Source organism: Dipodomys merriami, unplaced genomic scaffold (assembly GCF_024711535.1).
Source record: "Dipodomys merriami isolate MVZ:Mamm:240054 unplaced genomic scaffold, mDipMer1.0.p SCAF_2, whole genome shotgun sequence".
Lineage (NCBI taxonomy): Eukaryota > Metazoa > Chordata > Mammalia > Rodentia > Heteromyidae > Dipodomys > Dipodomys merriami.
Window position 1 is genome coordinate 120978941 of NW_027203381.1, and position 26622 is coordinate 121005562.

General features: G+C 63.0%; 3 protein-coding genes and 1 long non-coding RNA gene across 4 annotated transcripts in view; 3 read left to right on the plus strand and 1 right to left on the minus strand.

Annotated features, from left to right (window-relative positions):
• The window catches only part of Trappc10 (trafficking protein particle complex subunit 10), a 57395-nt gene extending 55258 nt beyond the window's left edge, over window positions 1-2137 (plus strand). The window contains exon 23 of the mRNA XM_070030795.1: window positions 378-2137. Coding sequence (XP_069886896.1) covers window positions 378-616 — 239 coding nt within the window. The 3' untranslated portion in view covers window positions 617-2137. The remainder of the gene's footprint in view (window positions 1-377) is intronic.
• LOC138832577 (uncharacterized) lies at window positions 2077-3646 on the minus strand. The gene is made up of 2 exons (XR_011373583.1): window positions 3049-3646; window positions 2077-2430 (listed from the first exon to the last, which is right to left on the minus strand). It is a non-coding gene; the product is annotated as an uncharacterized lncRNA (long non-coding RNA).
• A 69-nt stretch (window positions 3647-3715) lies between these two features.
• On the plus strand, window positions 3716-16974 carry Pwp2 (PWP2 small subunit processome component). Its single transcript, XM_070030796.1, has 21 exons — window positions 3716-3795; window positions 3911-4023; window positions 5440-5534; window positions 5809-5908; window positions 6186-6329; window positions 7076-7211; window positions 7343-7560; window positions 8259-8402; window positions 8700-8770; window positions 9310-9446; window positions 9740-9888; window positions 10019-10166; window positions 10377-10527; window positions 11245-11425; window positions 12484-12631; window positions 13220-13328; window positions 13952-14017; window positions 14746-14964; window positions 15050-15200; window positions 15316-15390; window positions 16470-16974. The coding sequence occupies exons 1-21, from the start codon at window positions 3778-3780 to the stop codon at window positions 16639-16641; spliced, it is 2745 nt and encodes a 914-aa protein (XP_069886897.1). The 5' UTR covers window positions 3716-3777; the 3' UTR covers window positions 16642-16974.
• A 762-nt stretch (window positions 16975-17736) lies between these two features.
• On the plus strand, window positions 17737-26381 carry Gatd3 (glutamine amidotransferase class 1 domain containing 3). The gene is made up of 7 exons (XM_070030797.1): window positions 17737-17944; window positions 20378-20430; window positions 21636-21749; window positions 22480-22599; window positions 24001-24093; window positions 24930-25086; window positions 25763-26381. The coding sequence occupies exons 1-7, from the start codon at window positions 17816-17818 to the stop codon at window positions 25889-25891; spliced, it is 795 nt and encodes a 264-aa protein (XP_069886898.1). The 5' UTR covers window positions 17737-17815; the 3' UTR covers window positions 25892-26381.
• Window positions 26382-26622: the final 241 nt, after the last annotated feature.

Consider the following 26622-nt stretch of genomic DNA (forward strand, 5'->3'; position numbering starts at 1 on the left):
CACACACACACACACACACACACACACACACACACACACACACACACACACACACACACACACACACACACACACACACACACACACACACACCCCCCCCAAGATATGGCTTCTGAACGCACACTGCACCATCAAATGGTGGAAGGGTTGATAGTTGGAAGCGTGGTCAGCCAGGGCCGTCTATAAATTCCGAGTTGGGAGGGCGGGCAGTGAGATGTGAGGGTGCGGGGCAGGTGTCGCCCCGGAGCCGCGGCTCCTCAGCGCGCTGCAAAGCAGTGCCTCGGGCGACGCTGGTCCTGCAGGAGGCTTTGCCCCGGGAGGGGTGGAGGGTGCGGGCCACCGCGGGCGTGACTCACTGTGTGTCCTGTGCTGTACAGACAGCTGGATTGAGAGCGACGGCCTGGCGGTGGACCGGCGCCTGGACGACCAGCCGGACTGCAGCAGCGTGTGGAGCCGAGGCAGTGTGCACTCAGCTTCCAGTGGCGAGCTCAAAGGCTTGCCCATGCCCCGCCTCCAGGCCCTGCCCACGGGCCAGGTCTTCAACTCCAGCACCGGCACACAGGTCCTGGTCATTCCCAGCCAAGACGACCACGTCCTGGAAGTCAGCGTCACATGACACCGCAGATGGCTGTGCGTGTACTTCAGGGACCGTGGCTGGGTTGCTGTGTGTCACGACCTGCTGGCTCTCAGCAGACGTGCGTGGGTGACCCTGCCTGGCCACAGAGGCATCGGGCTGGGTGTTCAGCTGGCCAGAGCCGCGGAGCTTCCCTTTATGTTGTTTAACAAAGGAGTCATTATTTCCTCATCCCGCCCGTGCGCGCGCGCGCCCCTCACGGGCGCGCTGCTCCTTCAGCGTGTCATCATCTCTGGTCTCCGCTGCTGCCGCTTCCTGTCCTCTGGCGCTGTGCACAGCTCACCGCCTTCAGGGGACACCTGCCGGCCATGCAGGCTTCTTACAACACTGTGTGCCGTTTCCGTCACACGGCTGCCCATGTCCTGGACCGGGAGGACTCGAGGCCCTCCTCCGGTCCAGATCACCTAGCTGTGCTTTTCCACACTAACACCTCTGGAGCAGTGGGTGGGGGTGCAGGGTGGGGCCAGGAGGAGACATAACCCCTCTGTGCCTTGGAGTGGCAGAGCTGTGGACTATGACGGTCGCCATTTGGAGCCATGCTCAAGTACTTAAGACGACCAGGCGGAAGGAACAGCTCCATGGAGAAGTGGTTTAGGAATAAATGTTTCTGTATTCCTGGCCCCCCTGATTTAACTGAATATCATATGCACTTGGAATTAAATATATATTTATTTTAATTGTCTTTATAAATGTGGGGGTTAATACGTTGTTTTTCTCTCACTTTTAAAGTCTGTACATATAATTGTAGCCGTATAATCAACATCTTTCTTTGCACCTTAAGTCTCAGACATTAAGCTGCTTCTTCTGGAGTGGAGATCAGAGGGGCTCAGCGTGCTCTGGCCTGGCAGGGGAAGGACTAGGTCTGCAGCGCTGCCTCTGCTCATCCACTTGGTTGCAGTATACCATACCAACGGGTGCGCTTACTTTGGGTTGTAAATTTAATTGTACATATGGTTGATTTATTATTTTTAAAAGTACAGACTAACGGATGTAATGTTTATGTATAACTTGCACCAAAAATCAAGGACAAAATAAATGTGCATTTCTTTTTACTGGTGTGAAAATCACAGCTTGTAAATACATGTTGTATGTAAGAAACCTTTTCAGCTCTCCAGAGCAATGTATTTTTGTACATATGACATAGAGTGCTGTGAATCTGTGGGTACGGTGTGTGAGATGTTGGGTCTGGCAGCGGTGAGGCCTCCTTGAGCAGCCTGAAGCGTGTGAGCCAGAGGTGCAGGAGCCTCCCCCAGCCCTGCTGACCCCGCCGGCAGCGAGCTCTCCAGCCTGCACACTGAAGTGGAGAGCACAGACGGAGGCCAGGACAGTATTCTGTATGTTGACTTTTCAATTGTTCAGCAAATAAAAGATGGTGTGATCCCCCCCCCATGTCTTTATCATTTGTAGAAGATGAATTTGTAAAGAAGACAAACATCCATGAGTTTAAACGTTTAGGAAATCTACCTTCCATGCAGTTTAAAACTAATAAACTTGATCAAACTAGTAAGGCAAAATAGACTCAAGTTTTTGGGTCCCTAAGTAAGATTTTGTTTTAGTTTTTTTTTAATGACCAAACTTGATGATGGTCCTTTAGATGCGCCAAGCCTGTGGCTGAAGAGACCTGTGGTTCAGTTCTATCAGAGAAGCTTCCAGTCCTCTGTGCAGCCCTGAGACCACTCATCTCCACGTGTGGCTGTTCCTTGCTCACCCTCACTGGGCAACAACAGGATTCAGTGTCCATACATCTTTTGACTTTCTTGTTTCTGCATTCTCAGGGTGAGTTTTTCTCATTACGTCTGTTTAGAGGAAGAGAAATAAGGGAAATTAAAATAATGGTCATTTCTGGAAATTGAAATCAAATCACAGCTTCCTCCGGTTATCCAGAAGATCTTCTGCAATCTAAAATAAATGCTTCTGCCTTAAAAGTCAAGAGTTAAAGTCATTTTTGTTTCTTAATATTGGTCATAAGAGTAGCTGGTCAGCACTGAGTTTGTGTTACAAGATTGCATGTATACGAAACAAGTTGGTTTTGTTGATAAAGATGGGAGCGAATGTTGCACAGTGGAACCAGTGTGGAATGGTGTCTCAAAAGCAGGATGGTGCAGCCATCCTGCAGCTGTCCCGATGGGCACGCAAACAGGAGCAAATGAAGAAGAAAAGGTCTCATTTCTGTGACTTTCATGAGGGCCTCCTATGATGCGGGAAATTACTTGCTGATTCTTTGTGTGCATTGTTAAGGCTGAAAAATGACATAGCTGTAGTTCTGCCGTCTGCACCACCACAGCAGGTCAGGTTCCTGTATTAAGTCTTGGTGGAAAGAACAGAATTTCCACAGAAGAGCTTCTGTTTACCCCCCCCCCCAGCGTTTTAGGATTAAATTTTAAATTGTAAAATTAAATTTAATAGCTGGGCACCTGTGGCTCATGCTGCGATCTTAGCTCCTCGTGAGGCTCAGACATGAAGATCGTGGTTCAAAGCCAGCCCCTGCAGAAATTAGTCCCGGTGAAACAGTGGTGCTGCGGCTGGGGTGGTGGCAGAGCGCCCCGCGCGGACGACAGGCTGGGAGTGGGCGCCCAGGCCCAGCGAGCCAGGTCCCCTACGACGACGGTGCCCGGCTAGCCCTGCTAGCCCTGACGGGAGCTACCTGGCCGGGCGCCGGGCGGCAGGGCGGGCGGAGGGGGGGTTACCCCGCGGACTCCGGGCCCCCGGCCCGGCGACACCGGGAGCGTTCAAGCGGGTGGTCCGGACCTGTGGTCCTGGCTGCCGGGCGGACCCTGGCTGGGACGCGCCCGGGCCCACGAGGCCTAGCCGCCGCGGGTCGGCACCGGACGCAGGGCGAGGCCCAGGCCCGCTCCCCGTGCGAGGCGAGGGGGCGGCGACCATCCGCGGCGTTGCCCCCGCCCGCGACTCGCCGTGGGAAGGCCTGCGGTGGCGGGCCCGGGACGCCGCGCCCAGCCGCCTTCGCCGGGCGGGCGGGGCCCGGGCTGGGAGGCTCCGCCCACCGGGGGCGGGGCTGTCTTCCCTGGGCCCTGGGGAAGCTGTGTGCGCTCTCCCTGGGTCCCGCCCCGGACGTGTAGCCCGCGACATCCGGTCCCTGCCGGAAGTTGGTGCTGGAGTGCAGATACTCACGTGCGGCCGCCGGGATGAAGTTCGCCTACCGGGTAAGCGGGCCGGGCGCGGGCCGGCCGGGCCGGGCGTGGGCGGGACGGGGCCGCAGGCCTGCGGAGGCGGCCGGCCGGCTCTCCGGGTGCCGAGACCGCCGCCCTTGCTCCTTAGTTCTCGAACTTGCTGGGCACCGTTTATCGGCGCGGAGACCTGAACTTCACGCGCGACGGGAATTCGGTCATCAGCCCCGTGGGGAACAGGGTCACCGCGTTCGACCTGAAGAAGTAAGCCGGCGGGGCGGCGGGCCGCGGGGGGGCGGCGGGGCGGTGGGCCGCGGGGGGGCGGGGCGGCCGGCGGGGGGCGGCGGGGGGGCGGGGCGGGGCGGGGCGGCGGGGCGGTGGGCCGCGGGGGGGCGGGGCGGCGGGGCGGTGGGCCGCGGGGGGGGCGGCGGGGCGGTGGGCCGCGGGGGGGGCGGGGCGGCGGGGCGGCCGGCGGGGGGCGGCGGGGCGGTGGGGCGGGGCGGCGGGGCGGGGGGGCGGCGGGGCGGTGGGCCGCGGGGGGGCGGCGGGGCGGGGCGGCCGGCGGGGGGCGGCGGGGCGGTGGGCCGCGGGGGGGCGGCGGGGCGGGGGGCGGCGGGGCGGTGGGCCGCGGGGGGGGCGGCGGGGCGGTGGGCCGCGGGGGGGCGGGGCGGCGGGGCGGGGGGCGGCGGGGCGGTGGGGCGGGGCGGGGCGGGGGGCGGCGGGGCGGGGCGGGGCGGCGGGGCGGGGCGGGGCCCCGCTGGGCAGGGCGGGGACGCGCTCCCCCCCCCCCCCCCCCCCCCCCCCCCCGGCGCTCTCTCAGCCTGGGTCGCTGACGGACCCTGAGGCCTCAGCGCGGCCGGCCCGGGCAGCCGCCCGGCAGCTGCAGGCCTGTGGCGCCCAGGGGCGGCCTCCTGCCCTGTCAGGAAGGGCCGAGCTCCTTCCCGCCGTGGGTGGAAGGCCTTGGGCTGACCCCCTGCAGCCGGAGCAAGACTTTGGATTTTGAGACTGCTTGGGTCTCTGTCTTTGGGGCCTCAGTTGCTCTGTCTGCCACCAGCTGCGCCGGGTTCAGGGCATTGCAGGAATGGGTCAGCTGCTGGTCTGTGAGCACTGCTCGTTTCCATTTCGTTTAAAAGAGGCTTTCTAGGCGAAGGAGGACATGTTGAAGAAAATCAGGACAATAATAAGATAACTACAACCTGCCTCTGACTCTTAGAGATGTGTCTGTTTTTCTCTTTCCATGTATTTTTCCCATTTCTTTTTTTTCTCAGTGTTAGCATTGAGGCTTGAACTCAGGGCCTAGGCACTACTTCTAAGAGTCTTTTTTTAAGGCTAGCACTCTATCACTTAGACAACAGCTCTATTTTTTGGATTTTTCTGAGTTTGTTGGAGATGAGAGTCTCATGGACTTTCCTTCCTGGGCTGGCTTCAAGCCATGATCCTCAGATCTCAGCCTCCTGAGTAGCTAGGATTACAGGCGTGAGCCACTGGTGCTCAGCACAAAGCAGATGCTGTGCTATACTCTTCTCCAGACATATTTCAGGGACAGTTTGGGGGAAGGCCCAGGGATAAGAGGTGAACTCTGGTACCATGGATCCTTGGAGAGCTGGGCTGATGATTTGTTTCTGGACTCTCTGTCCTTTGTCTGATGACACTGTGTGCTATGGCTTTTGCCTTGTGCAGCAACCGATCAAACACTCTGCCTCTGGCCACAAAGTACAACATCAAGTGCGTGGGACTGTCTCCCGATGGCCGTCTTGCCATCATCGTTGATGAAGGTGATCACCTGCCTTGGGGGGTGGGGTCACGGGTTACAGGCAGCAGGCCCCCTGTGGGGGCCGGGGCTGGGTGGGGTGGCTCTGTGTCCTCTGCACCGTGTTCTAGTAGTGGCTGGGGCAGTGGTTGACTTCATGGCTCCTGGAATTAGTGCTTGGGGCCCTGGGTGTACATGCACAGCCACCCTCTCAAGCTTAGCCATGCCTATGAAGCAGGTGCCGAGTATGGGGACAGGTCCCAGGGTTTGCTGCAGGGTCACACCCTGGCCTCTTGCAGGGGGCGCTGCACTGCTGGTCAGCCTGGTCTGCAGGTCAGTGCTGCACCACTTCCACTTCAAGGGCTCTGTGCACAGCGTCTCCTTCTCCCCCGATGGCAGGTAAGGGCACTGGCTGCCGTGCCAACTGCTGCTGCTTCCACTTGGGCCTGGGGTGGTTACCTGGGCACAGGGCCAGTCTTGCCTCCCACATTAGCAGCTTCCCCGGGAGAGTAGAGGAGAAAGCGGGTACCCCAGTGCTGGCTTCTTCCCTTTCGCCTCTGTCGTGTAGGAAATGGGGTACCATGCAGGATCTGGGGGCTGGCTGGGGGGCTCCAGGCTCCATACCCCTCTTGAGCTACCAGCTTGGATAGCACCTGCATTCCTAGTTCTCTTGCAGGAAATTTGTTGTCACTAAGGGCAACATCGCTCAGATGTATCATGCTCCTGGGAAGAAGCGAGAATTCAATGCATTTGTCTTGGACAAAACCTACTTTGGGCCATATGACGAGACAACGTGCATTGACTGGACAGATGACTCCAGGTGAGGCACCTGTGACCATCTCCCTTGGGAGAACACAGCTCCTGCTTGTGCTGATGGGGCGCGTTGAGGCATTCTCCTGTGAGCTCCACAGGTGATTAGGTGCAGCTCCCCAAAGCAGGATCAGGCAGCTGACTCTGGGGCCCGTCTTTATCTGGAAACTAGGAAACTGTCACTAGAAACTAGGGGCAGGATGTGGGTCTTTGCAGATGTGGAGTTGTACGTGCATTTGTCTTAAATGCTTTGCCAGCAGTGCTATCGGGAGCTAGCACCAGGGCCCAGTCCCTGAGCTCAGATCACTGCCTTTCACTGCCCAGTCCCAGGTCATCTCTGCAGTCTCGGTTTTCCTGATCACTGCCCCCTGCTGAGCAGGAGCTGCTGGTGCTGTTGTGTCTCTGGCCCTGGCTTCTGCCTTGTTCCTGCACTTGTGCTGGCCCCGTGGAGGTGGGGGTGGGGGGGGAGAGGCAGGCTGTGTGTGTGTATTGGCTTGCTGAGCCTCAAGTAGCTGAGCCTTCCTGTGCTGCCTCTCACCCAGTGACATTGGTAGCCCACTCCTGTGTGGGGAACCGTTTTCTTGTTTTGGGCATCAGCTATGTCTGGGGAGGAAAGGCACAGGATGGAAGCAGCTCCCAGAGGAGCCCTATGTGTAGGGCAACGTCCCGGTGTGTGGTGGTCGGAGCCTGCTGCAGACTGGAGCTCAGGCGCTCTCGGCGGCTGTGAGCCTTTGCAGCTCCTCACTCTCCTTTCAGGTGCTTTGTGGTCGGGAGCAAAGACATGTCCACTTGGGTGTTTGGAGCCGAGCGCTGGGACAACCTCATTTACTACGCACTGGGGGGGCACAAGGATGCGATCGTGGCCTGCTTCTTCGAGTCTAACAGTCTGGACGTGAGTCTCGGGCGGGCCGGGCCGTGGGTCTGAGCCCCCTGCACGTTGCTCCTGGCTGCCGGGGCATTCAGCGGGACCTGCTGTGCAGGAGGTAGGGGAGGGGCCCACGCTGTGCTGCACTTCCCTTGCAGCTCTACTCGCTCAGCCAGGATGGAGCTCTGTGTGTGTGGCAGTGTGACACGCCCCCCGAGGGCCTGCGGCTGAAGGCCCCCACAGGCTGGAGGGCAGACCTGCTGCAGCGCGAGGAGGAGGAGGAGGAGGAAGGGGAGAAAGAGACCACCATCCGGGGGAAGGCCATGCCTGCCGAGTCGGAGAAGGCGGGAAAAGTGAAATACTCGCGCCTGGCCAAGTAGGTCTCCAGAGAGTGGGCGTCCAGGTGTGGGTACCGCTGCTGTGGGCTTTCCTGCCCACAGTGACCCCTAAAACAGGAAATTCCTGGAGTAGTGAGGAGACCCGTTGGGTGCTTGGGGTGCTGAGATGCGCGACGGGCTCTCTCAGAGGCCCCCGGTTCTGTGAGGGCCGCTGTCAGGGCCTTGGGGCAGGACAGCCATACTGGCTGGACCTGGGGTGCTGGCTCGTGTGGGAGCTCAGGCTGTGGTGGGTGAGGAGGCCATGGGCCTCAGCAGGGAGGAAGGAGCGTGGTGAGGGTGGCTCGATGCACTCGGACCCTCCCAGGACCACGGGCACAGCCTTCCCTGTAGGGGCTGCTCGCGGGCCGGACGTCGGCAGGGAGGGAGGGAGGCAGGCAGCCCCGGCAGCCAGTGCCTGCTGGGAGGACACGGGGAGGCAGGTCTGCTCCCTCCACCTAGAGGCAGCGGTCCTCCAGAACCCCCTTCGTGAAGCAGGGGGGAGCAGATGGCCTAGAGAAGAGAGGTGCAGCACACAGTGGAAGTGTGGGGGCTTCTGTGGGCCGCAGGCTGTGGCCCCCCCCCCCCGTTCTGCAGGTGCCTGGCCCCCCAGACACTTGACAGCCTCTGGTTTGGGGACAGGGCTGCCAGCTCTGTGGACTTCCTCCTACCTGACCCCCTTCCCCGCTGTCTGATCTAGGTACTTCTTCAATAAAGAAGGAGACTTCAACAACCTCACCGCTGCGGCGTATCACAAAAAGACTCACCTCCTGGTCACAGGTTTTGCTTCTGGAATCTTCCATCTGCATGAGCTACCAGAATTCAACCTCATCCACTCTCTGAGGTGAGCCCTCTCTCTGTGGGTTTCCAGGCCTCTCCGCGAGGCTCAGGGCTGGGCCCCACGCGGAGGGGCCTCTCCAGGAGCCCCGGGCTCAGAGGTGGATCTCAGCAGGTTTTGCTCCTCGTTTCCTGTCTTCTGTTCTTCACCTTTAGATAATGGGGAAAATTTAAGTGTTCACGCACAAGTAACTTTGGTCTAGGACCCTGCAGGAGGGAAAGGGGTGACCCCGGGCGGCCCTGGTGCCCAGCCCCAGGTGGTGGAGGTCTCTCTGCTGACCCCATGGTGTGCTTCTCTGCTCAGCATCTCCGACCAGAGGATCTCCTCGGTGGCCATCAACAGCTCTGGGGACTGGATCGCATTTGGCTGCTCAGGTGTGTTTTCCTGCCAGCCGTGGGAGCAGAGCTTCTGGAGGAAAACCTCCCAAGGCTGGGCCTGGCTCCAAGTAGAGAAGGGCTGTGACAGAGTAGACCCTGAAAGCTGGCCTTCCTAGTGTAGCCCGGCGCCCCAGGAACAGTGCCTTTCCAAGGCGGACCCAGCAGGACCAGAGCAGAGAAAGCCAGTGAAGTTTCTACATGTTTCTAAACTGATTACATCTCTGAAGCATGTAGTTTCTTGCTTGAATTCTGGTCCAGTTGGCAGCTCCTTGAATGGCAGCCGGACTTTGGCTTCTGGAGGGTTGTGGTGGATGCCCGCCCCCTGCTCAGCTGTGCTGGACCTGGCCTGAGCCCCAGTCAGTGGACGCCTGCCATCCTGGACCTCTGGCCTGAGCTCAAGGCAGTGGGCAGTGGAGCGCAGGGTGGCCCGGGTCCCCCTGAGGAGACATGGGGTCTTGGGGATGCTGGGCCCTGCCTTGTGCTGAGTGCAGGCCTGGCCCTGCCCGCCCTGGCGGGGTCCTCTGTGCTGTGTGCAGGCCTGGGCCAGCTGCTGGTGTGGGAGTGGCAGAGTGAGTCCTACGTCCTGAAGCAGCAGGGTCACTTCAACAGCATGGTGTCGCTGGCCTACTCCCCCGATGGGCAGTACCTCGTCACTGGTGGGGACGATGGCAAGGTGGGTACGGGGCGGGGGAGGGGGGGCTTGGCCAGGTTGGGTGGTGTGAGCAGGGCTGGGGTGGGGGTGGGGGTCTTCCTGGATTGGCAGGCTTTGAGTGGAACAGTGGGTCATGGTGCCGCACCTGAGGTATCCTGGGCCATCCTAGGCCTTCACGGGGATGACAGCCTTGGGGGTGGGGCAGGGGCCTCTAGGCCTCTGTGCTGACCTGGGTTTGCTGGTGCACTTGAGGGGCTCGTGAGGTGAATGGGAGTCGAGTACCTGTGCATAGCTCCCGCACACCCACACTGTAGGTGAAGGTGTGGAACACCCTCAGTGGCTTCTGCTTCGTCACTTTCACGGAACACTCAAGTGGCGTCACAGGTGTGACGTTCACGGCCACCGGCCACGTCATTGTGACCTCGTCCATGGACGGCACGGTGCGGGCCTTTGACCTGCACAGGTGAGGCCCTCCCTCTCGGGGTGGGCTGCCTGTGGTGTGTGGGGCTGGGGGCGGGGGGGGGGGCGTCGGGGAGGGGCGGAAGGTGCAGGGAGCGGGGCAGAGACCGCTGATGCTGGACTTGTCCTGGCAGGTACCGGAACTTCCGCACCTTCACGTCTCCACGCCCCACCCAGTTCTCCTGCGTGGCGGTGGACTGCAGTGGGGAGATCGTGTCTGCAGGCGCCCAGGACTCTTTTGAGGTCTTTGTGTGGTCCATGCAGACAGGCAGGCTCCTCGATGTAAGAGATGTGTTCTCAGGGTGCTGGGGGACAGTGGGCCTGGGGAGAGGCCGGCCCCGGTCTGGGCTGTGCAGGGCTGAAGCACTGGCTGGGATTCTGGGGTTCCTTCTGCCAACCTGGGGGCGGCTGAGGAGTGGGAGTGGCCTATCTCCCCCCACTTCCCTCACCACCTGTCCCACATATGGCCTCTTCCATTCTCCGCCGCTATAGGTTTTGTCTGGCCACGAGGGTCCCATCAGTGGTCTGTGCTTTAACCCGATGAGGTCCATCCTGGCCAGTGCCTCCTGGGACAAGACAGTCCGCCTGTGGGACATGTTTGATAGCTGGAGAACCAAGGAAACACTCACTCTGTCCTCCGATGGTAGCCCTAGCCCAAGGCTGGGTGGGGACGGGGAGGCCGAGGGTGGGGTCTCTTCCCCCGTCCAGCCTTGGCCTTCCTTCCCCTCCTGTCTCCCTCCTCCTTGCTCCTGGTGGCTGTTTGACACCAGCCAGTGCAGGGCAAATCCATGCCAAGCTTCCTTCCCTGTTGGGTTAGTCTGAGAGCCCTGGAGCCTGGGTGAGGCTCCCGTCTGCTGCCGCTTCAGGCTGCTTTCCAGAGCTGCCCTGGGGAGGGACCACTGTCCCCAGGAAGTGGCCCGTGCTCTGCCTGGTCTGTGACCTGTGAGAAGGAGAGAAGGTGGAGGCTTGCGGTGGCCCTGGGGCAGCCGCCGCCTCCACCGCCACCCTTGCCTCCCGTCCCTTGCCTCCCGTCCCTTGCCTCCCGTCCCTGGCCTCCCGTCCCTTGCCTCCCGTCCCTGGCCTCCCTTCCGCGTGCTCCCTGCAGAGGAGCCTGGCTCTCACCCACGTGTCTGCCTCTCTGCTAGCAGGTCTCCCCCTTGGCGGGGCCCTGGAGCCTGACCCGGCCCTTGGCTGACCACACCGTGTGCCCCATGCCTTGTTCAGCAAGGTGGCTGGTGGCCCTCATGCATCACCACTGCGGGGTGTGGCAGGGCCTTGGCCTCCGGGGCTGGTGCTTTTGTCTGGGGGTTCCCGTGTCCCGGGTGGACTCTTCCCAGAGCTTGCATTGGTTTTTCTCCAGCCCTGGCGGTGACGTTTCGGCCCGACGGTGAGGAGCTGGCTGTGGCTACCCTCAACTCCCAGATCACCTTCTGGGACCCAGAGAACGCCATGCAGACGGGCTCCATCGAGGGCAGGCATGACCTCAAGACTGGCAGGAAGGAGCTGGACAAGATCACAGCCAAACACTCAGCCAAGGGCAAGTGAGTGCCAGGGCACCGTGCTGGATGGGGCACAGCTGGACGGTACACGCCCCTTCTCTGGCTGCTCTGGGCCTCTTGGGGCCAGATTCACACAGCCTTGTCCTGGAGTACAGTTCCTGTTCCTGAGGCAGCCAGCCCCTGCGGAGAGAGGCCGCGCCTGAAGTCCCTGTCACCTGAATAATGTGCGCCGTGCCCACACCCACCCGCCGGCCTAGGGTGCCAGGGAACGCAGAGAGCAGCCCTGCACCCCTGCCCTTCGTAACCAGGAACTCGGCCCTGCAGCCCCTGCTGCCTTCTCCCTGCTCGGGGGCCGTGGGAGGCGCTGCACTGGGCTGCGGGCTTCCCTGCGCCAGCCGAGCCCATCTTGCTCACTGTGCGGGAGCGCCTTTTCAGTTCTAGACCTAAGCACAGTGTGGCATCTGCTGACTGGAATCCTGCCTTTTCCCACCAGCCCTGTGGGAGGAGCTCGCTTCTCCGCAGCCTGCAGCCCTGGCCTTTTTGTCTCCGAGCTGCCTGTTGGCTGAGCTGGAGTCTATAGCCCCTGTGGACAGTGTTCTGTCTATTGCCCGTCTTCGAGGTGGGCAGCTCCGTGTGTGGGACGTGGCGTGTGCCAGGCGTGTCACCTGCAGTGCTCCTCCGTGCGCGCTGCAGGTCTTGGTGGCCTCTGACACAAGTGTTAAGTGGCAGTGGCATCTTTTCTCCCATTGTCCTGTCGCCTGTCTGAGGGTCACTGCCCTGAGTCTGGGCCCCTGGGTTGGCCCAGACCTAGTTCCGGCTATGGGACCTGCAGAGCCCACTCAGGCTGTGAAGGGTTGATGGTGGGGTGCTGCTCGTTGTGTGTGTGGTCAGCACCCCACAGTCCTGTGCTGTCCCTGACAGCCTGGCAGGTCCCTCCTCATCGAGGAAGCTCGTCTGTGCACGGGTGGAGGCCCTGGATCTAGCACAGGGAGGCCTCAAAGCCCGCCTGTGAGGGAGGTTCGCCTCCTCCCCTGTTTGGCTTTTCAAGGGCAGGCATGTCGGTCCCTCGGTCTGGCTGAGTGCCCGTGTCCTCTGCCCAGGGCCTTTACCACGCTGTGCTACTCTGCGGACGGCCAGAACATCCTCGCAGGAGGCATGTCCAAGTTCGTGTGCCTTTACCATGTCCGGGAGCAGATCCTGGTGAAGCGGTTTGAGCTCTCCTGCAACTTCTCCCTGGACGCTATGGAGGTGAGTGGCGGTGCCGGGCCTCCGGGTGGGCGTGGAGGCTCCCTGGGCCCTCGGAGGTTGTTGTCCACGCATGAACTGTGGCTGCACCCACGGCTCTGGGGTGGCAGGCACTGGCGGGCCTGCCGGGGCACAGCTCTATGTCTGTCCAGCCCCAGTGTAGGAAGTCTGATGTCCCGTGGGTGGCCACCCTTCCTGCTCACCACAGCCCTTGTCCCAGGCCCCTCACACCTGTGCCCTGCAGAAATACTGGGTGAGGGGCGTGAGTGTCATAGACACTGGTCAGGAAAGCATTGAGTCCACTTGGGCTTTACTGCATAGCACGCACATGGCAGGAGCCCCCACACTCCGCTTTCTGGAGGAAAACGGAGTTTTCCCGAGGAGCAGCTGCCTTCACGGGAGGGTAGACGGTCTGAGGTGGTGAGGTCCTCGTCCCTGGGTCCTGGGCGGTGGCTGCGTGCAGGCAGGTCCTGGGCTCCGCGCCCTGGCCCTGTGAGCAGCAGGCGTGGGTGGGGCCCGCCAGTCATGGGTGCAGCTGCAGGCGATATGTGCGTAAGGAGAGGTGAGGTGCCATTGCTTCTGCTGTTCCAGGAATTTCTGAATCGGAGAAAGATGACCGAGTTTGGCAACCTGGCACTGATTGACCAAGATGCGGGGGAAGAAAACGGGGTTGCAATTCCATTGCCAGGAGTCAAGAAAGGTGAGCAGAGGTCCCGCTGTCCCTCCTGGCGGCAGCTACATTCCTTGTCTGGCACTCAGCATCACAGTGTTAGGCAGGAAGATGGCGGGGGGGGGGGGGGGGGGGGCGGTCCGAGTTCCAGGCCTCCTTAGGTGGGAGAGGCCGCCTGTCAGCTGGCTCCAGGGATGCGGGGTCACTGCTGCAGGGGCACAGGGAGGATTCGAGGACCTGGGTCTGGCAAGTGTTCTGGGAGACTCGGGCCATCTGGGTACTAGGTAGACCATCCCGACAGATGTCCACCACCAAGATGCAGAACCTGTCTGTGGGCCCCACTCCAGGCCCCGCCCTGGGCCGGTGGGAGCCTCCTGCGCCAGAAGAACTGTGTACAGGCTTGGGAGCCTAGTCCACGGGAGCACAGCCCCATGGCGGCCAGCAGCGCCTGGCGGCCAGCAGCGCCTGGCCAGCCTCGGCGCAGGAGCTGAAGGCTGCTTCCTTGCTGGACTTGGTGTAGGCCCAGCGGCCAGGGCAGAGGCTGCTGTTCTTGGCGTGTCCCCACCGCAGGCCCCAGCCACGGGTCCTGAAGGCTGGTTGTCAGGTGGGCAGCAAGAACCTGCTGCCCAGTAACTGCACTCCATTTTTTCCAGGTGACATGAGTTCTCGCCACTTCAAGCCTGAAATCAGGGTGACTTCACTAAGCTTCTCTCCCACTGGTGAGCTGTGACTTGTTGATCCTGATGTATGCAGGCCCTTTTTGTCATGGTGAGGTCAGTCTCGGGGAACTGGTGACCGCCACGTGAGCAGGATTGTGACACCCCACTGGCCACATGGTCTCCCCTGTCCCCAGGGGCAGACATCTGTGGAGTGCACACCTGCAAGGCTTGGCTGGAGCCCTGCCCGACCCTTGGACGACTCCACAGGCGCCCTTCCGTCCTGGGAGACAGCTTCTGCTGTCCAGAGACCCTTTCCCACCCCAGGGCTCTAAGCTCTCGGGCTTCTGCTTGGATCTAGCTAGAGGCCGACCAGGCCTGTTAGGGACACACATCCTCCCTCAGCACAGCAGGATTTGTGTGGGGCTCAGCCAACATGTTGCCAGCGCAGATGCTGGGAGTGCGGTGGATGGGCTAGCTCCTGGGTTGTGCAGCTGGGGCCCCTACAGGCCAGCAGCCTGCAGGCCAGCAGAAGGCCAGGTCTCGGGGTCAAGTTGGTTCATTCTCCAGGGCACAGTGGCAGCCTGGACAGCTGCAGGAGGGCCCTGTGCCCTTGCGAGAAGCTGGGTGGCTTCTGGCATGGGCAGTGGAGCTGGCTCAGGCAGGTGGCTCATGAGAGCACGTGTTGCCTGCCTCCAGAAGGCGGTGGGACGCACTGGGCCGTGTCCGGCTCCCTCGGGAGAGCAGGCCATTTTCAGCTGTCAGAAGCCCCTTCCCTGCTCTCCCCACAGGGCGCTGCTGGGCAGCCACCAGCACGGAGGGGCTCCTCATCTTCTCCCTGGACACCCAGATGCTCTTTGACCCCTTTGAGCTGGATGCCAGCGTCACCCCTGGGCGCACTCGAGAGGCACTGCGACAGCAGGACTTCACCCGGGCCATCCTCATGGCCTTCCGGCTCAATGAGCGGAAGCTGATGCAGGAGACCCTGGAGGCCGTTCCCCCGGATGAGAGTGAGCGAGGGCAGGGGGCTGCTGGGGCCACCACCTGTTCTCCCGATTCAGTTCCGTGTGAAGTCAGCGTGGCTTCTCTTCACAGTCAACGTGATCAGTGCATCTCTTCCCGAGCCGTATGTGGACAAAGTGCTCGAGTTTTTAGCTGCCTCTTTTGAAGAATCCCGTCACCTTGAATTCTACCTTCTGTGGACGCAAAGTTTGCTCATGTCGCACGGACAGAGGCTCAAGTCCAGGTAGGATGGGCTTGCTCCTGTTCCTACTGTTGGTCTCTTGGCCAGCTGGTTGTGGTGGCAAATGCCAAGTGAGTGTCCCTGTCCCACCTGCACCCTGGCCTGTCTTCCTTTGCAGGGCAGGGCAGGTGCTGCCCACCGTCCAGTTTCTTCAGAAGGGCCTGCAGCGGCACCTGGAGGACATGGCTAAACTGTACGTGTGTGGGAAGCGGGGCTGGGAGGGCGGTGGAGGGTGGGTATCATCTGATCAGGGAAGATGGTCCTGGGGTTAGAGGTGCATGTTCTCTGCCTGCTGGGGTAAACTGAGGCCCACGTTGGTGTGGCCAGAGGAAGGAGGGTACAGTGAATACTTGCTGAGTTGGAGGAGCTGGCCCTCATCTGTCTGGATTTGCCTGTCACATATGCGGTTCACGCACTGGTCATAGCCTTGGGGCCATGCAGCGGGGACTCCTGGGATGTGACCGCTTCTACTTGCACCAGTTTCCCAGCAAGAGGTGGGGGCAGTGCAGGTGAAAGGAGCAACGTAGGGCTCCCAGCCGGCCCACCCAAGGAGCCGGCCCGCCAGAGGTCATTTCCTGGTGTCTGCACCTCTGCCCCTACACCCCTTTCGCAGAGCCTGGACTATAAAAATCCCAATGAGGGACTTGTCACTGTGCAGCCAGGTGTCGCGGCTGGGCTTGCTTACACAAGGTCTCCTTTGTCCAGTTATCCAGTGTCTCTGGCCCCTGTGGTCCCATGGGCCTCCGTCTTAATGGGTCTCAGCTCTGGAGCGAGCCCTTCTCCCCCTGCCTTTCTCCCTAACGGCCTCATAGGAAGTGCTGCTGTGTGGTGGTCTGGAGAGGCCCCCAGGCGCCTGGCCTCCTCGCTGACCGGTCCGTCCCCACCGCTTTGTAGTTCTCCCTGGACCCGGCTCCGCTCAGCCTGCACAGCTCTAAGCAGACATGGAGTCCTGTGTAAACAGCCCTGTCCCCACAAGTGCTAATTGTGTCCCTGCTCCTGCTTCCTTGCCAGTAGTGCTGTGGGGGTGATGGGGTGATGTCATGGTTCCATGACTGGAGAAGGAGCCAGTGCAGGGTGCGGCTCTGCTCCTGAGTGACCTGGAGGGGCCGGCTGGGGAGGGGGGCAGGTGCTGTTCAGGCAGCTGAGACACAAACCAGAGGTGGAGCACTGGGACGGGGGTGGCTGGAGTGGACACAGGTTCACCCGGTCCCTGCGGTGGGTGGGTGCAGATCGTATTGCGGGGAGCTCATGCTGACCTGGCCCCACCCACAGCTGTGACTGGAACCGCTACAATATCCAGTACGCTCTGGCGGTTTCCAAGCAGCGGGGCCTGAAACGGGCCCTGGAGTCACCAGGAACAGAAGAGGATGAAGAGTCGGATGAGGAGAGTCTACACCTGCTTGGAGAAGCTGGAGAGGATGAAGAGGCCGAGATGCTGGTGTAGATAAATGGAGCCTCCAGATGGTGGCCACAAAACCTGCCAGACTACGGGTGGAGCCTTCGCGCTGCCTGGGTCTGGGAAGCGAGCTCCAGAGCGCTGAGCCGCCCTGCTTGCTGGGATGAGACTCACCTTTGCTGGAGCCGCAGGGCCAGGAGCCGGCCAGTGGGAGCCAGGACCGGCACGGGACAGCGGGCCCAGCACGCTGCTGCTGAGTGTGGATAACGGAACTTTGTCTCTCCTAAGGGGAGAGGTTTGTGGACTCACATTGTTTTGTCTGAGAGTAATTTATGTTTTTAATGTATAGAGTTTTAAAGAAAACCCTTTCTAAACACTTGAGATTTAACGTGTTTACGGTTCATTCAGTGCGGAGGAGCTGCCCGCGCTGACCCCTGGCTTAGGGCCCAGCGGCCGTGGCTGTCCTCCAGCCCTTCGGAGGGGGCCGCACGCGTGGTCTGCTGCGAGGCACGGCGTGTGCACAGGCTGTGCGGCCCGCGGGTCACCAGGCGGCGCCCGGCCTGACCGGCAGGCAGGGTGACACCCAGAGCACGGGCTGGCGGCCCGGCGGGGAGCCCCGCGGGGAGCCCCGGCTGGCCGTGCCCACGGGCGGGGCCCGCACCGCCGGCCCTGCGGACCCGCAGCCCACCCACTCCCGCCAGCCTCCTGCCTCCCTGGGACGCCCCCGAGCTGAGGGTGGCTGAGCGGCCGGTCCACAGCCACACTTCTGCACGCAAACCAAGGCAGGGGCCCGCTGCCGCCGCCCCGGCGCGCGCTGGGGTCGGCAGAACCCGGGCGTGCGCGTGCGCGCTGGGGTCGGCAGGACCCGGGCGTGCGCGTGCACGGTGGGGACGGCAGGACCCGGGCGCGCGCGTGCGTGTGGTTACTTGGGGTGTACACGAACCTGCAGACGGCCCTGCCCCCGAGGGCCGTGACCGTGGCCTGCCGCGGGGAAACCGAGGAAGCGGGTGGGGACCTTGCGGACATGACCTCCACGGGAGGGGGCGTGCCTCTGTGGCCCCGCCCCGCGCACGCGCAGCTCCGCTCTTCCTTGGGGGCGGGCCCTTGCGTCAAGGCGCGGCGCGTGCGCAGTCCGCACACCTGCGCGCAGCCCGCGGACGGCCTGGGGTCTCCCTGCTTCGGCGCCCGTTTCTTCCGCTCGCGACCCGCCGACCGCGCCGCCATGGCGGCCGTCAGGGCTCTGGCGTTGGCCTCCCCGCTCAGGCCGCTCGCGGGACTGAGGGGGCCCCCTCCCTGCGGGCGGGCGGCCCTGCACGGCTCGGCGCCGCGGCCCGCGGCCAGGGTGGCGCTGGTGAGTGTCCGACCCGCCGCCCGGACGCGGCCCCGGCCCGGCCCGGCCTGCCCTGCTCGGCCTGCCCTGCCTGGCCCCTGACCTGCCCTGCCCGGCCCCTGCCCTGCCCTGCCCCTGTACCTGCCCTGCCTGCCCGGCCTGCCCTGCCCGGCCTGCCCTGCCCTGCCCTGCCCTGCCCTGCCTGCCCGGCCCTGCCTGCCCGGCCCCTGCCCTGCCCTGCCTGCCCGTCCTGCCCTGCCTGCCCGGCCTGCCCTGCCCGGCCCCTGCCCTGCCCGGCCTGCCCTGCCCGGCCCCTGCCCTGCCCGGCCTGCCCTGCCCTGCCCTGCCTGCCCGGCCTGCCCTGCCCTGCCCTGCCTGCCCGGCCTGCCCCTGCCTGCCCGGCCTGCCCTGCCCTGCCCTGCCTGCCCCTGCCTGCCCGGCCTGCCCTGCCCTGCCCTGCCCGGCCTGCCCTGCCTGCCCTGCCCTGCCCAGCCTGCCCTGCCCTGCCTGCCCTGCCCTGCCCTGCCCTGCCCTGCCTGCCCCTGCCCTGCCTGCCCTGCCCTGCCTGCCCGGCCCCTGCCCTGCCCGGCCTGCCCTGCCCTGCCTGCCCGGCCTGCCCTGCCCTGCCCCTGTACCTGCCCCTGCCCGGCCTGCCCTGCCCGGCCCCTGCCCTGCCCTGCCTGCCCGGCCTGCCCCTGCCCTGCCCCTGTACCTGCCCCTGCCCGGCCTGCCCTGCCCGGCCCCTGCCCTGCCCTGCCTGCCCGGCCTGCCCTGCCCGGCCCCTGCCCTGCCCTGCCTGCCCGGCCTGCCCTGCCCGGCCTGCCCCTGCCCGGCCCCTGCCCTGCCCTGCCTGCCCGGCCTGCCCCTGCCCTGCCCCTGTCCGGCCTGCCCTGCCCAGCCTGCCCTTCCCGGCCCCTGTCTGGCCTGCCCTGCCCGGCCTGCCCTGCCCTGCCCCTGTACCTGCCCCTGCCCTGCCCCTGCCCAGCCTGCCCTGCCCGGCCCCTGCCCTGCCCTGCCTGCCCGGCCTGCCCTGCCCGGCCTGCCCCTGCCCTGCCCCTGTATCTGCCCCTTCCTGGCCTGTCCTGCCCGGCCCCTGTCCGGCCTGCCCTGCCCGGCCTGCCCTGCCCTGCCCCTGTACCTGCCCCTGCCCTGCCCTGCCTGCCTGGCCTGCCCTGCCCTGCCTGCCCGGCCTGCCCTGCCCTGCCCTGCCCTGCCCGGCCCCTGTTCCTGCCCGGCCCCTGTCCCTGCCCGGCCCCTGCCCGGCCTGCCCTGCCCTGCCTGCCCGGCCCCTGTCCCTGTCCCTGCCCGTGCCCAGCCCCTGCCTGCCCCCCTGCCTGCCCTGTCCCCTGTCCTGCCCTGCCCGGCCTGCCCGGCCCCTGCCTGCCCTGCCCCCTGCTCTGCCCTGCCCAGCCCCTGTCCCTGCCCGGCCCCTGCCCGGCCTGCCCGGCCCCTGCTGCCCTGCCCCCTGCCCTGCCCGGCCCCTGTCTCCCTGCCCGTTCCTGCCCTGCCCCTGTTCCTGCCCCGGCCCGGTCTGCCCTGCCCTGCCAGCCCCTGTCTCCCTGCCCCTGCCCTCTTCCTGCCCCTGCTCCTGCCCCGGCCCGGCCTGCCCGGCCTGGCCCCTGCCCCTGCCTGGCCTGCCCTGCCCCTGCTCCTGCCCTGCTCCTGCCCTGCCCCTGCCCCTGCCCTGCCCCTGCCCGGCCTGCCCGGCCCGGTCTGCCCTGCCCTGCCCCTGCCCGGCCTTGCCCTGCCCCTGCTGCGGCCTGCCCGGCCCCTGCCCCGCCTGCCTGGCCTGCCCCTGTCCAGCCCACCACCTGGAGGGCCCCAGCCCGGCCAGCCCAAGGTCAGCCAGCCTCTCCCCATGGGACACCCCGCCGGCCTAGGGCGTCCGCTCCTGCCCCTGCGTGGCTGCCCAGCCCCTCCCACCCCTGCCCCTGGTCAGCTCCCTGCCCCCTCTCTTTTTTTTTTTCATGTTCTTTCAATCACTTTTACTTTTTCTTTTTTTGTGAAAATACTGTACAGAGGGGTGACAATTACATGGGCAAGATAATGAGTACATTTCTTATCAAGCATTGTAGCCTCCTCCTTTGTTTCCCCTTCCCATCCCTTCCCATCCTCTCCCCGTCCCCCCCACCCAATCCTCCCCACCCCACCACCAAAGTTGTAAAGTTCGTTTTCGACATAACGACTTGTACATCTCATTGTTGCAATGGGTCCACCTGTATCCCTATTTAAACGATTTGTTTTTCCCCTTCTCCTCCACAAATTATACCCACATCAAATACAGTGAAAGTATGTCTGAGTCAAGCAGAAAAGGTCAGATAAGGTGATGTTAGGGAAATGAACCCTAAGAGATGTATTCATAAGTTTTTTTTCTTTCATGCGATTGTTTCTAACACATTTGTAAGATTATTTCTTTGTTGCTTCGTGTGTCCCTCCCCTGCCCCCCCTTGACAGGTGCTGTCTGGCTGTGGGGTCTATGACGGGACGGAGATCCACGAGGCCTCTGCGTAAGTCGTCCGTTGGAGACCACGCACAGGAGATGTGTTTAAGTCGGGGTTTAGAAGGGGACAGTGGGAAACGTCAAATTCTCGGGTCGTGCTTGGAGGCTTCTGGCACAGGTTCCAGTTGGAAGCCGCTTCCTTCCGGTCGCTTCTCTGCATGGGAGGCCACCTTTGTGTACTGAGCAGTTGGTTCTGGTTTTCTGTTTTACTGGAGAGCTGAGGTGAGCAGTTACCCACAGGGTGGTACTCCGCCTCCCAACCCAGCACCCCCTTCCACGTGGAGCAGGGTAAACGGGAGCTCCAAGGGCGGGCGCCTGAGCACGCCACAGACACAGCCTCCCAGCAGTGAGCCGCAGGGAGAAAGCCAGTGCGGTAGGTGATTGCGCAGCCACGGGGTGGGCTGAAGACCCCCAGACACCTGGGTGCCAGGACCAGATCCCACCTATTTTTGTGACCTTGAGCAGGTTACTGACCCTTGTGCCTCAGGTTCCTCCTCCGCGTCCCGGTGGGAGGGTGAGCACGTGAGCTGGCCCAGAGGGAGCTCAGGAGTGCCCGCTCTTGTCTCTGGGGGTCCTGCTGCTGCAGGTCGGGGGTAACTCCTTTCCTGTCCACTTACCCTGCCCCGTGTGTCCACGTCTCTTGGAGGAGACTGGCAACGGGGCTGAGTAGTGACGGCTCTTCAGCACCTCTCCGCTGCACACGTGGTGTTGAGTAAGGTGAGGGCTGGGCCACAGCCTGGAGCGCAGCAGCCCCAGGCTCCCTGGCGCCCAGGCTGCAAAGGTGGTTATTGGTACCACGTACACTGCACAGCCTGTCCTGCGGCTCCCTGCTCACCCACCACGGGCCCAGCCATGGGTTCATGAAGTAAACAGGCTCTGAACATGCATGTGTAAATACATAGCACAGTGGGGCTAGGGGCTCAGGCCTGCAGACTCAGCTGCTCGGGCATAGAGGTCTGGAAGGTCTCAGTGTGGGTGAGCTGGCTCTGTGTTCTGTCATCTCAGCCGTCTAGGAATTACAAGTAAGAGCACTGTGATGCAGGCTGGCCTGTGTATAAACTCAAAACGCTGCGAGTGTGGTACAAACGTAGAGCATCTGTAGCAAATGTGACGCCAAAGTTCAGCTCCCAATGTTGCCAGAAAGGAAAAAGCTGAGCCCAAGGCTTCTGGGTGGGCAGGTTGGTTGATGTGTTGTTGTCTTCTCCTCTTCAGGATCCTGGTGCACCTGAGCCGTGGAGGAGCTGAGGTCCAGATTTTTGCCCCAGATGTCCCTCAGATGCACGTGATTGACCACACCAAGGGGCAGCCATCTGAGAGCGAGAGCAGGTGCGGGTGTATGGGGGCCTCAGAAGGCCTGTCCACAGGACACTGCTCCCGTGGTACAGCCCTTGAGGCTAGCTCTGCGTGCCTGGTGCCCCAGACGTGCGTTCAGTGAGTGTCCCTCAGTGCGGCTGCTCTGGAAACTCACTGGCCCTCGTTACAGTCTTTCTTACCTCTCAGTGCTTAGCACAGGAGTGAAAATGCCCATGAGGTTGGGAGCCGCTGGTGAAGGTGCTCGTGCCTCAGGTTTGCTGTGAGCAGGGCATCTCTGCCCTTGTCCACCGGTTGGGCGTCGCATTCCTCCCCACCGGTGCCGCGTCACAAGTGGTCCTGGCCGCTGCGCATTGTGCTCCAGGTCTCTACCCTGACGCGTGCTGTGGGCGGGGCCAGGCAGAATCTCAGCTGTTTATTTGCCTCTGCTCTGTGCCACGCTTGTAGGGTGGCAGTAGCTTCCGGCTGTAGCTGGCCCTTAAGCGGTAGCTTCCTAGACCCCGTTCTACCTCTTGGAATGACTGAGTTGTGCTTGGAGGGCTGTCCGTTTCCCGTTGACCCCTCTGATGGGCAACCTGGAGGACTCTAGTGTGGGTCAGGGCCATAGAATCCTTTGCTTTTCCATCCAGGTGGCAGCCATAAACATGACTGGCTACAAGCTGCTTATAGAAAATGTCCCCAGTGTTCCTCCCTTAGCCCTACGCGTACCTCGCTCCTTACGTAATGTTGGTTTGTTCTGTTCTAGGAATGTTTTGGCAGAGTCGGCAAGAATTGCCCGAGGCAAGATCACCAACCTGGCCCAGCTCAGCGCCTCCAAACACGATGCTGCCATCTTCCCCGGAGGATTTGGAGCTGCCAAGAACCTGTGAGTGTCTGGAGCTCAGGCTCTGGCCTGGGCCGCTGCTGGGCGCGGGCCTTTCTCTGCACTCCGAACTCTCCTGGCACCTGAGGGGGAGCCGACCTCTTATGAACCTCCATGCTGGGGGAGGGGCGGCCTGAGTGTTCACTGCTTCCCAGCCAGGCAGCTGTGCGTCTTTTCTGTCTTTTGCCATTACTGAAATCCTGGTCTTGGCCTCAGCCTGTCCCTTCCAGAGAGCGCAGGAGCGACTCTGCCTGAGCATTGAGCAGTTCCTCCTGGGTGTCCTGGGCCTGGAAGTAAAGGACATGATTTCATTGCCTAAGGTGTGGCCAGCCATCTGCCTACGCCCCGATGGCCAATGCCCCTTTTAACTCCCCCCCAGCCCCCCCCATCCTCTCCACTGCAGAGCCAGTGGCCGTCAGTACCTTTGTGGGCAGCGGGCCCAGGCTGCATGTGGCTCTCTTTGTGGGCCTGCTGCGTTTCACTCCCGGCTGGGCACGTTGCCAGATCGGGTGAAAGGCCCATTGGCGATTGGCTGGGCTGTGTGCTAGCTGAGGCGCTGGATGGGGTGTGTGGGGCTCTGGAGGTGGTGTGCGGGGTAAGGTGTGATGTGTCTGAGCTCATGGTGTCTTCTGGGAGTTGAGAGGGAAGCTGCCATTCCCACTGTACGCGACTGTGGGCAAGCGGAGACCATGGCACCGCCCGGCCTCCCCTGCTGTGTGTGCACAGCGGCAGGCGCTGGGCTGGCGTACGTAGGATGAGGGGAGGCGACTGTGTACACGTGAGGTGAGCCTGTGAGGTGGGGCTGAGGCTCGGCATTGCCCGCACGGTGCGTGCACAGACACACGAGGCAGCACAGCGGGCAGTGAGGGCGTGGGGACCCAGCCCTCCACCGCGCAGGCCACTGCCCCGCCTCAGTCCCTTCCCCTGCGTGTGCGTGCACGCAGCGCTCCCCTGGGGGTCCTCAGCCCTGCCCTGGCCCCGTGCTGCACGCACAGAGACTCCTCGCCCTCCCATAGCTGTTCAGATGGCACCGGCTGCCTTAGCTGTTGTGTGACGTTACAGTGTGCTGTTTCAGGCCGGCTCCTCAGGAGCCGTCAGTCCCCACGGGCCCCCCAACGGGTGGGTGGTACCCTTGTGGGGGTTTTGCTGCCCTTGGGCTTTAGGTGTGCTCACAGCCTGCTCTGTGGGGCCTGGGCCCGTGTCTTCCCTTCCCTGCCCATCTGCCTGACAAACGGGAAGTTAGATGAACAGCTCGTCGGGGTGACGCCCGCGACTGTGCTCCCGCACAGGTGTGGCTCATGCTGGCGTGTGCTCCAGCCGTGCTCGGCCGCGTCTGGCGTGTGCTCTTGCCGTGCCTGGCCCTTGGCTCCATGGGAGCTGCTCAGGGGGTCTCTCTCGTGGTAGGAGCACCTTTGCCGTGGATGGGAAAGACTGCAAGGTGAATAAGGACGTGGAGCGAGTCCTGAAGGAGTTCCATGCTGCCGGGAAGCCCATCGGGTAGGTGGCGGGGCGGGGCCGGGGCGCCTCGTGCAGGCTGCGCAGTCATTCCACAGTGCAGCTCCGAGGCCTAGCCAGGCAGTCACGTTAACTGCGGGTGGCTGACAGGCAGGAAGGCTCCCCAAGTGGAGACTTCCAGAATGTTCACAGTTGGCCCCTCCGGGCCCCAGCCTGCACTCCTGCCGTACCTCCCCGTTCAGAGCAGCTCCTCGCGGTGCAGTGCCCTGGGACACGGTCAGCCTGGTTCCGGCGTGGTGCAGCGTGGGGCGGCCTTGGTCCTGGCGGCCGCTGCCCAGCTGGGTGCAGAGCCCTCAAGCCGCCTGGTCTGTGCAGGTGCCTGGTACCCTGGTGCCTTAGAGCTGCCCGCAGCGAGGCTGGGCCACACGGACACCCGCACGGCCGGCACCACAGAACTTGCGGTGCGAGGCGGACGCCGCCGGCGGAGTGCTCACACGCGTCCCATCCTCAGCCGGCTTAGGTCCCAGCCGTGCCAGCGGCTTCGCGCCTTTCCAGCCTGCTCTCGGTCCCCTTGGCCGCCCTCACCGGTGCCGTGCAGTGCCGCCGGCGGGCGGGGAGCTGTGCCACCGCCCTGCGCCTAACTGCCAGTTACAGCATGAGCCGTCTCATGCTCAGCGCCGGCCACCCGTGTGCACCCCGTGTCCTCTGACCAGAGGCGGGGACACCACCCCAAGCAGCGGGCCCAGCCCTGTGCCTGCCCCGGGGGCTGCCCGAGGCCTGCACCTGGGTTCCCAGAGGGGGTGCTGCCCCCAGAGAGCCAGGGCCACCCGGGGCCACAGCCCGGCCCCGCCCGCAGACCCCCATCTCTCACCTTTCAGCCTGTGCTGCATCGCGCCTGTGCTTGCGGCCAAGGTGCTCAGAGGCGTGGAGGTCACAGTGGGCCACGAGCAGGAAGAGGGCGGCAAGTGGCCCTACGCCGGGACTGCAGAAGCCATCAAAGCCCTGGGGGCCACGCACCGCGTGAAGGGCGTGGACATATCCTTCCTGTGGCCACCTGCCGCGTGCTGACCTCGCGCCGTCCTGTGGCCACCCAGCGGCTGCTGTGCCACTGTGGGGCAGTACCCGGGAGCTGCTGGCTGGTGACCACAGGGTCCCAGCAGCTCTGGTGGGCTGGCAGGGCTCCATTCCCAGGGTTGTGCTGGCCTGACCCCTGGAACTTGGAGCTTTTTTCATCTTAAAAGCAGTGAGTTAGCCGGGCGCCAGTGGCTCACGCTTGTCATCCTAGCTACTCAGGAGGCTGAGATCTGAGGATCGTGGTTCAAAACCAGCCCGGGCAGGGAAGCCCAAAAACCAGAAGTAGAGCTGTGGCTCAAGTGGTAGAGCACTCGCCTTGAGCTGAGGGACAGCGCCCAGGCCTAGAGTTCAAGCCCCACAACCGACAAAAAAAAAAAAAGTGAGTTAGAAACTAGTGCCCCTTTGGTGACTTTGCAGGGCTGGGGTAGAACTCAGGGCCTGGTACTCGCTGGGCAAGTGCTACGCCCTGAGCCTCCCCGTCCTTTGCTCTCAGTAGTAGAGTGGGTCGGGCCCTGTGGGCCAAGGTCTCCGCCGTGGGCAGTGGTCCCCCTCCCCCATGGGTGGCTTGCTCCCCTGTGGGCCTCAGTCTCCTCCCTCCGTGGGCCTGGCCGGTGCTGCTTTCCCTAACTTCGTGCACGAAGCCCATGTGGACCTGAAGAACAAAGTGGTCACTACCCCGGCCTTCATGTGTGAGACCGAGCTTCACCACATCCATGACGGGATTGGGGCCATGGTGAAGAAGGTGCTGGAACTCACGGGGAAGTGACGGCGCTGGCGGCGGGCGGTGTGTGCCTCCTGGCCCCGGCTGCCCAGGGCAGGGGCCGCCGCCATGCCTGCTGGAGGCCCCGCCCACGCGGGGCTCAGCTCAGCCTCGGGCTGGAGGAGGTGGGGCTTGCGCCGTCCCCTGGGCCGCTGCCCAGCTTCTCCAGCCAGCTTTGGACCTTCGGGATGCTTAGTGTTTGAAAAAAAAAATCGTTGGAGGTTTCAAATCCTAATTAGAGATCCAGAAGTAATTTGTCTGGGTTTTTAAGATGTCTACTTAAAGCCAGGGGGTTTCTAAACCGCCGAGAGCTCCCCCTCTCCACTGAAACGTGAGGGCGCCATTCAAGCCTGAGCCCAGGGAGCGGGGCGGCGGGCAGGCCTCTGCTCAGCGTTTCCAGAAGGGGGCCTGGGCCTAGCCAAGTCTGGGCCTGGGACCGTGTGACACCTTCCCACGTGTGTAGAGGAAGATTAAAGAAGGCCGTGTGTGATTGCAAGCATGCCGGACTGAGTGTCTGCACCCCCTGCCCCATTCTGGAACATTCTCCCCCTTCTGGTCTACACAGGTAGAGGTGGGCGCCCTGGCTCCCAGCAGTGTTGCAGGGAGTTGGGCTGTGTGGTCTGTGTCAGGTGCTGTGAAGCCGGTTTAGGGCCTGGTGGAGAGCAGCGGGCCGTGCGTGCCCTTGGCCCCACCTCAGCAGCCGCCAGCCCTGAGGGGCTGCTCCTCATGGCAGGGGG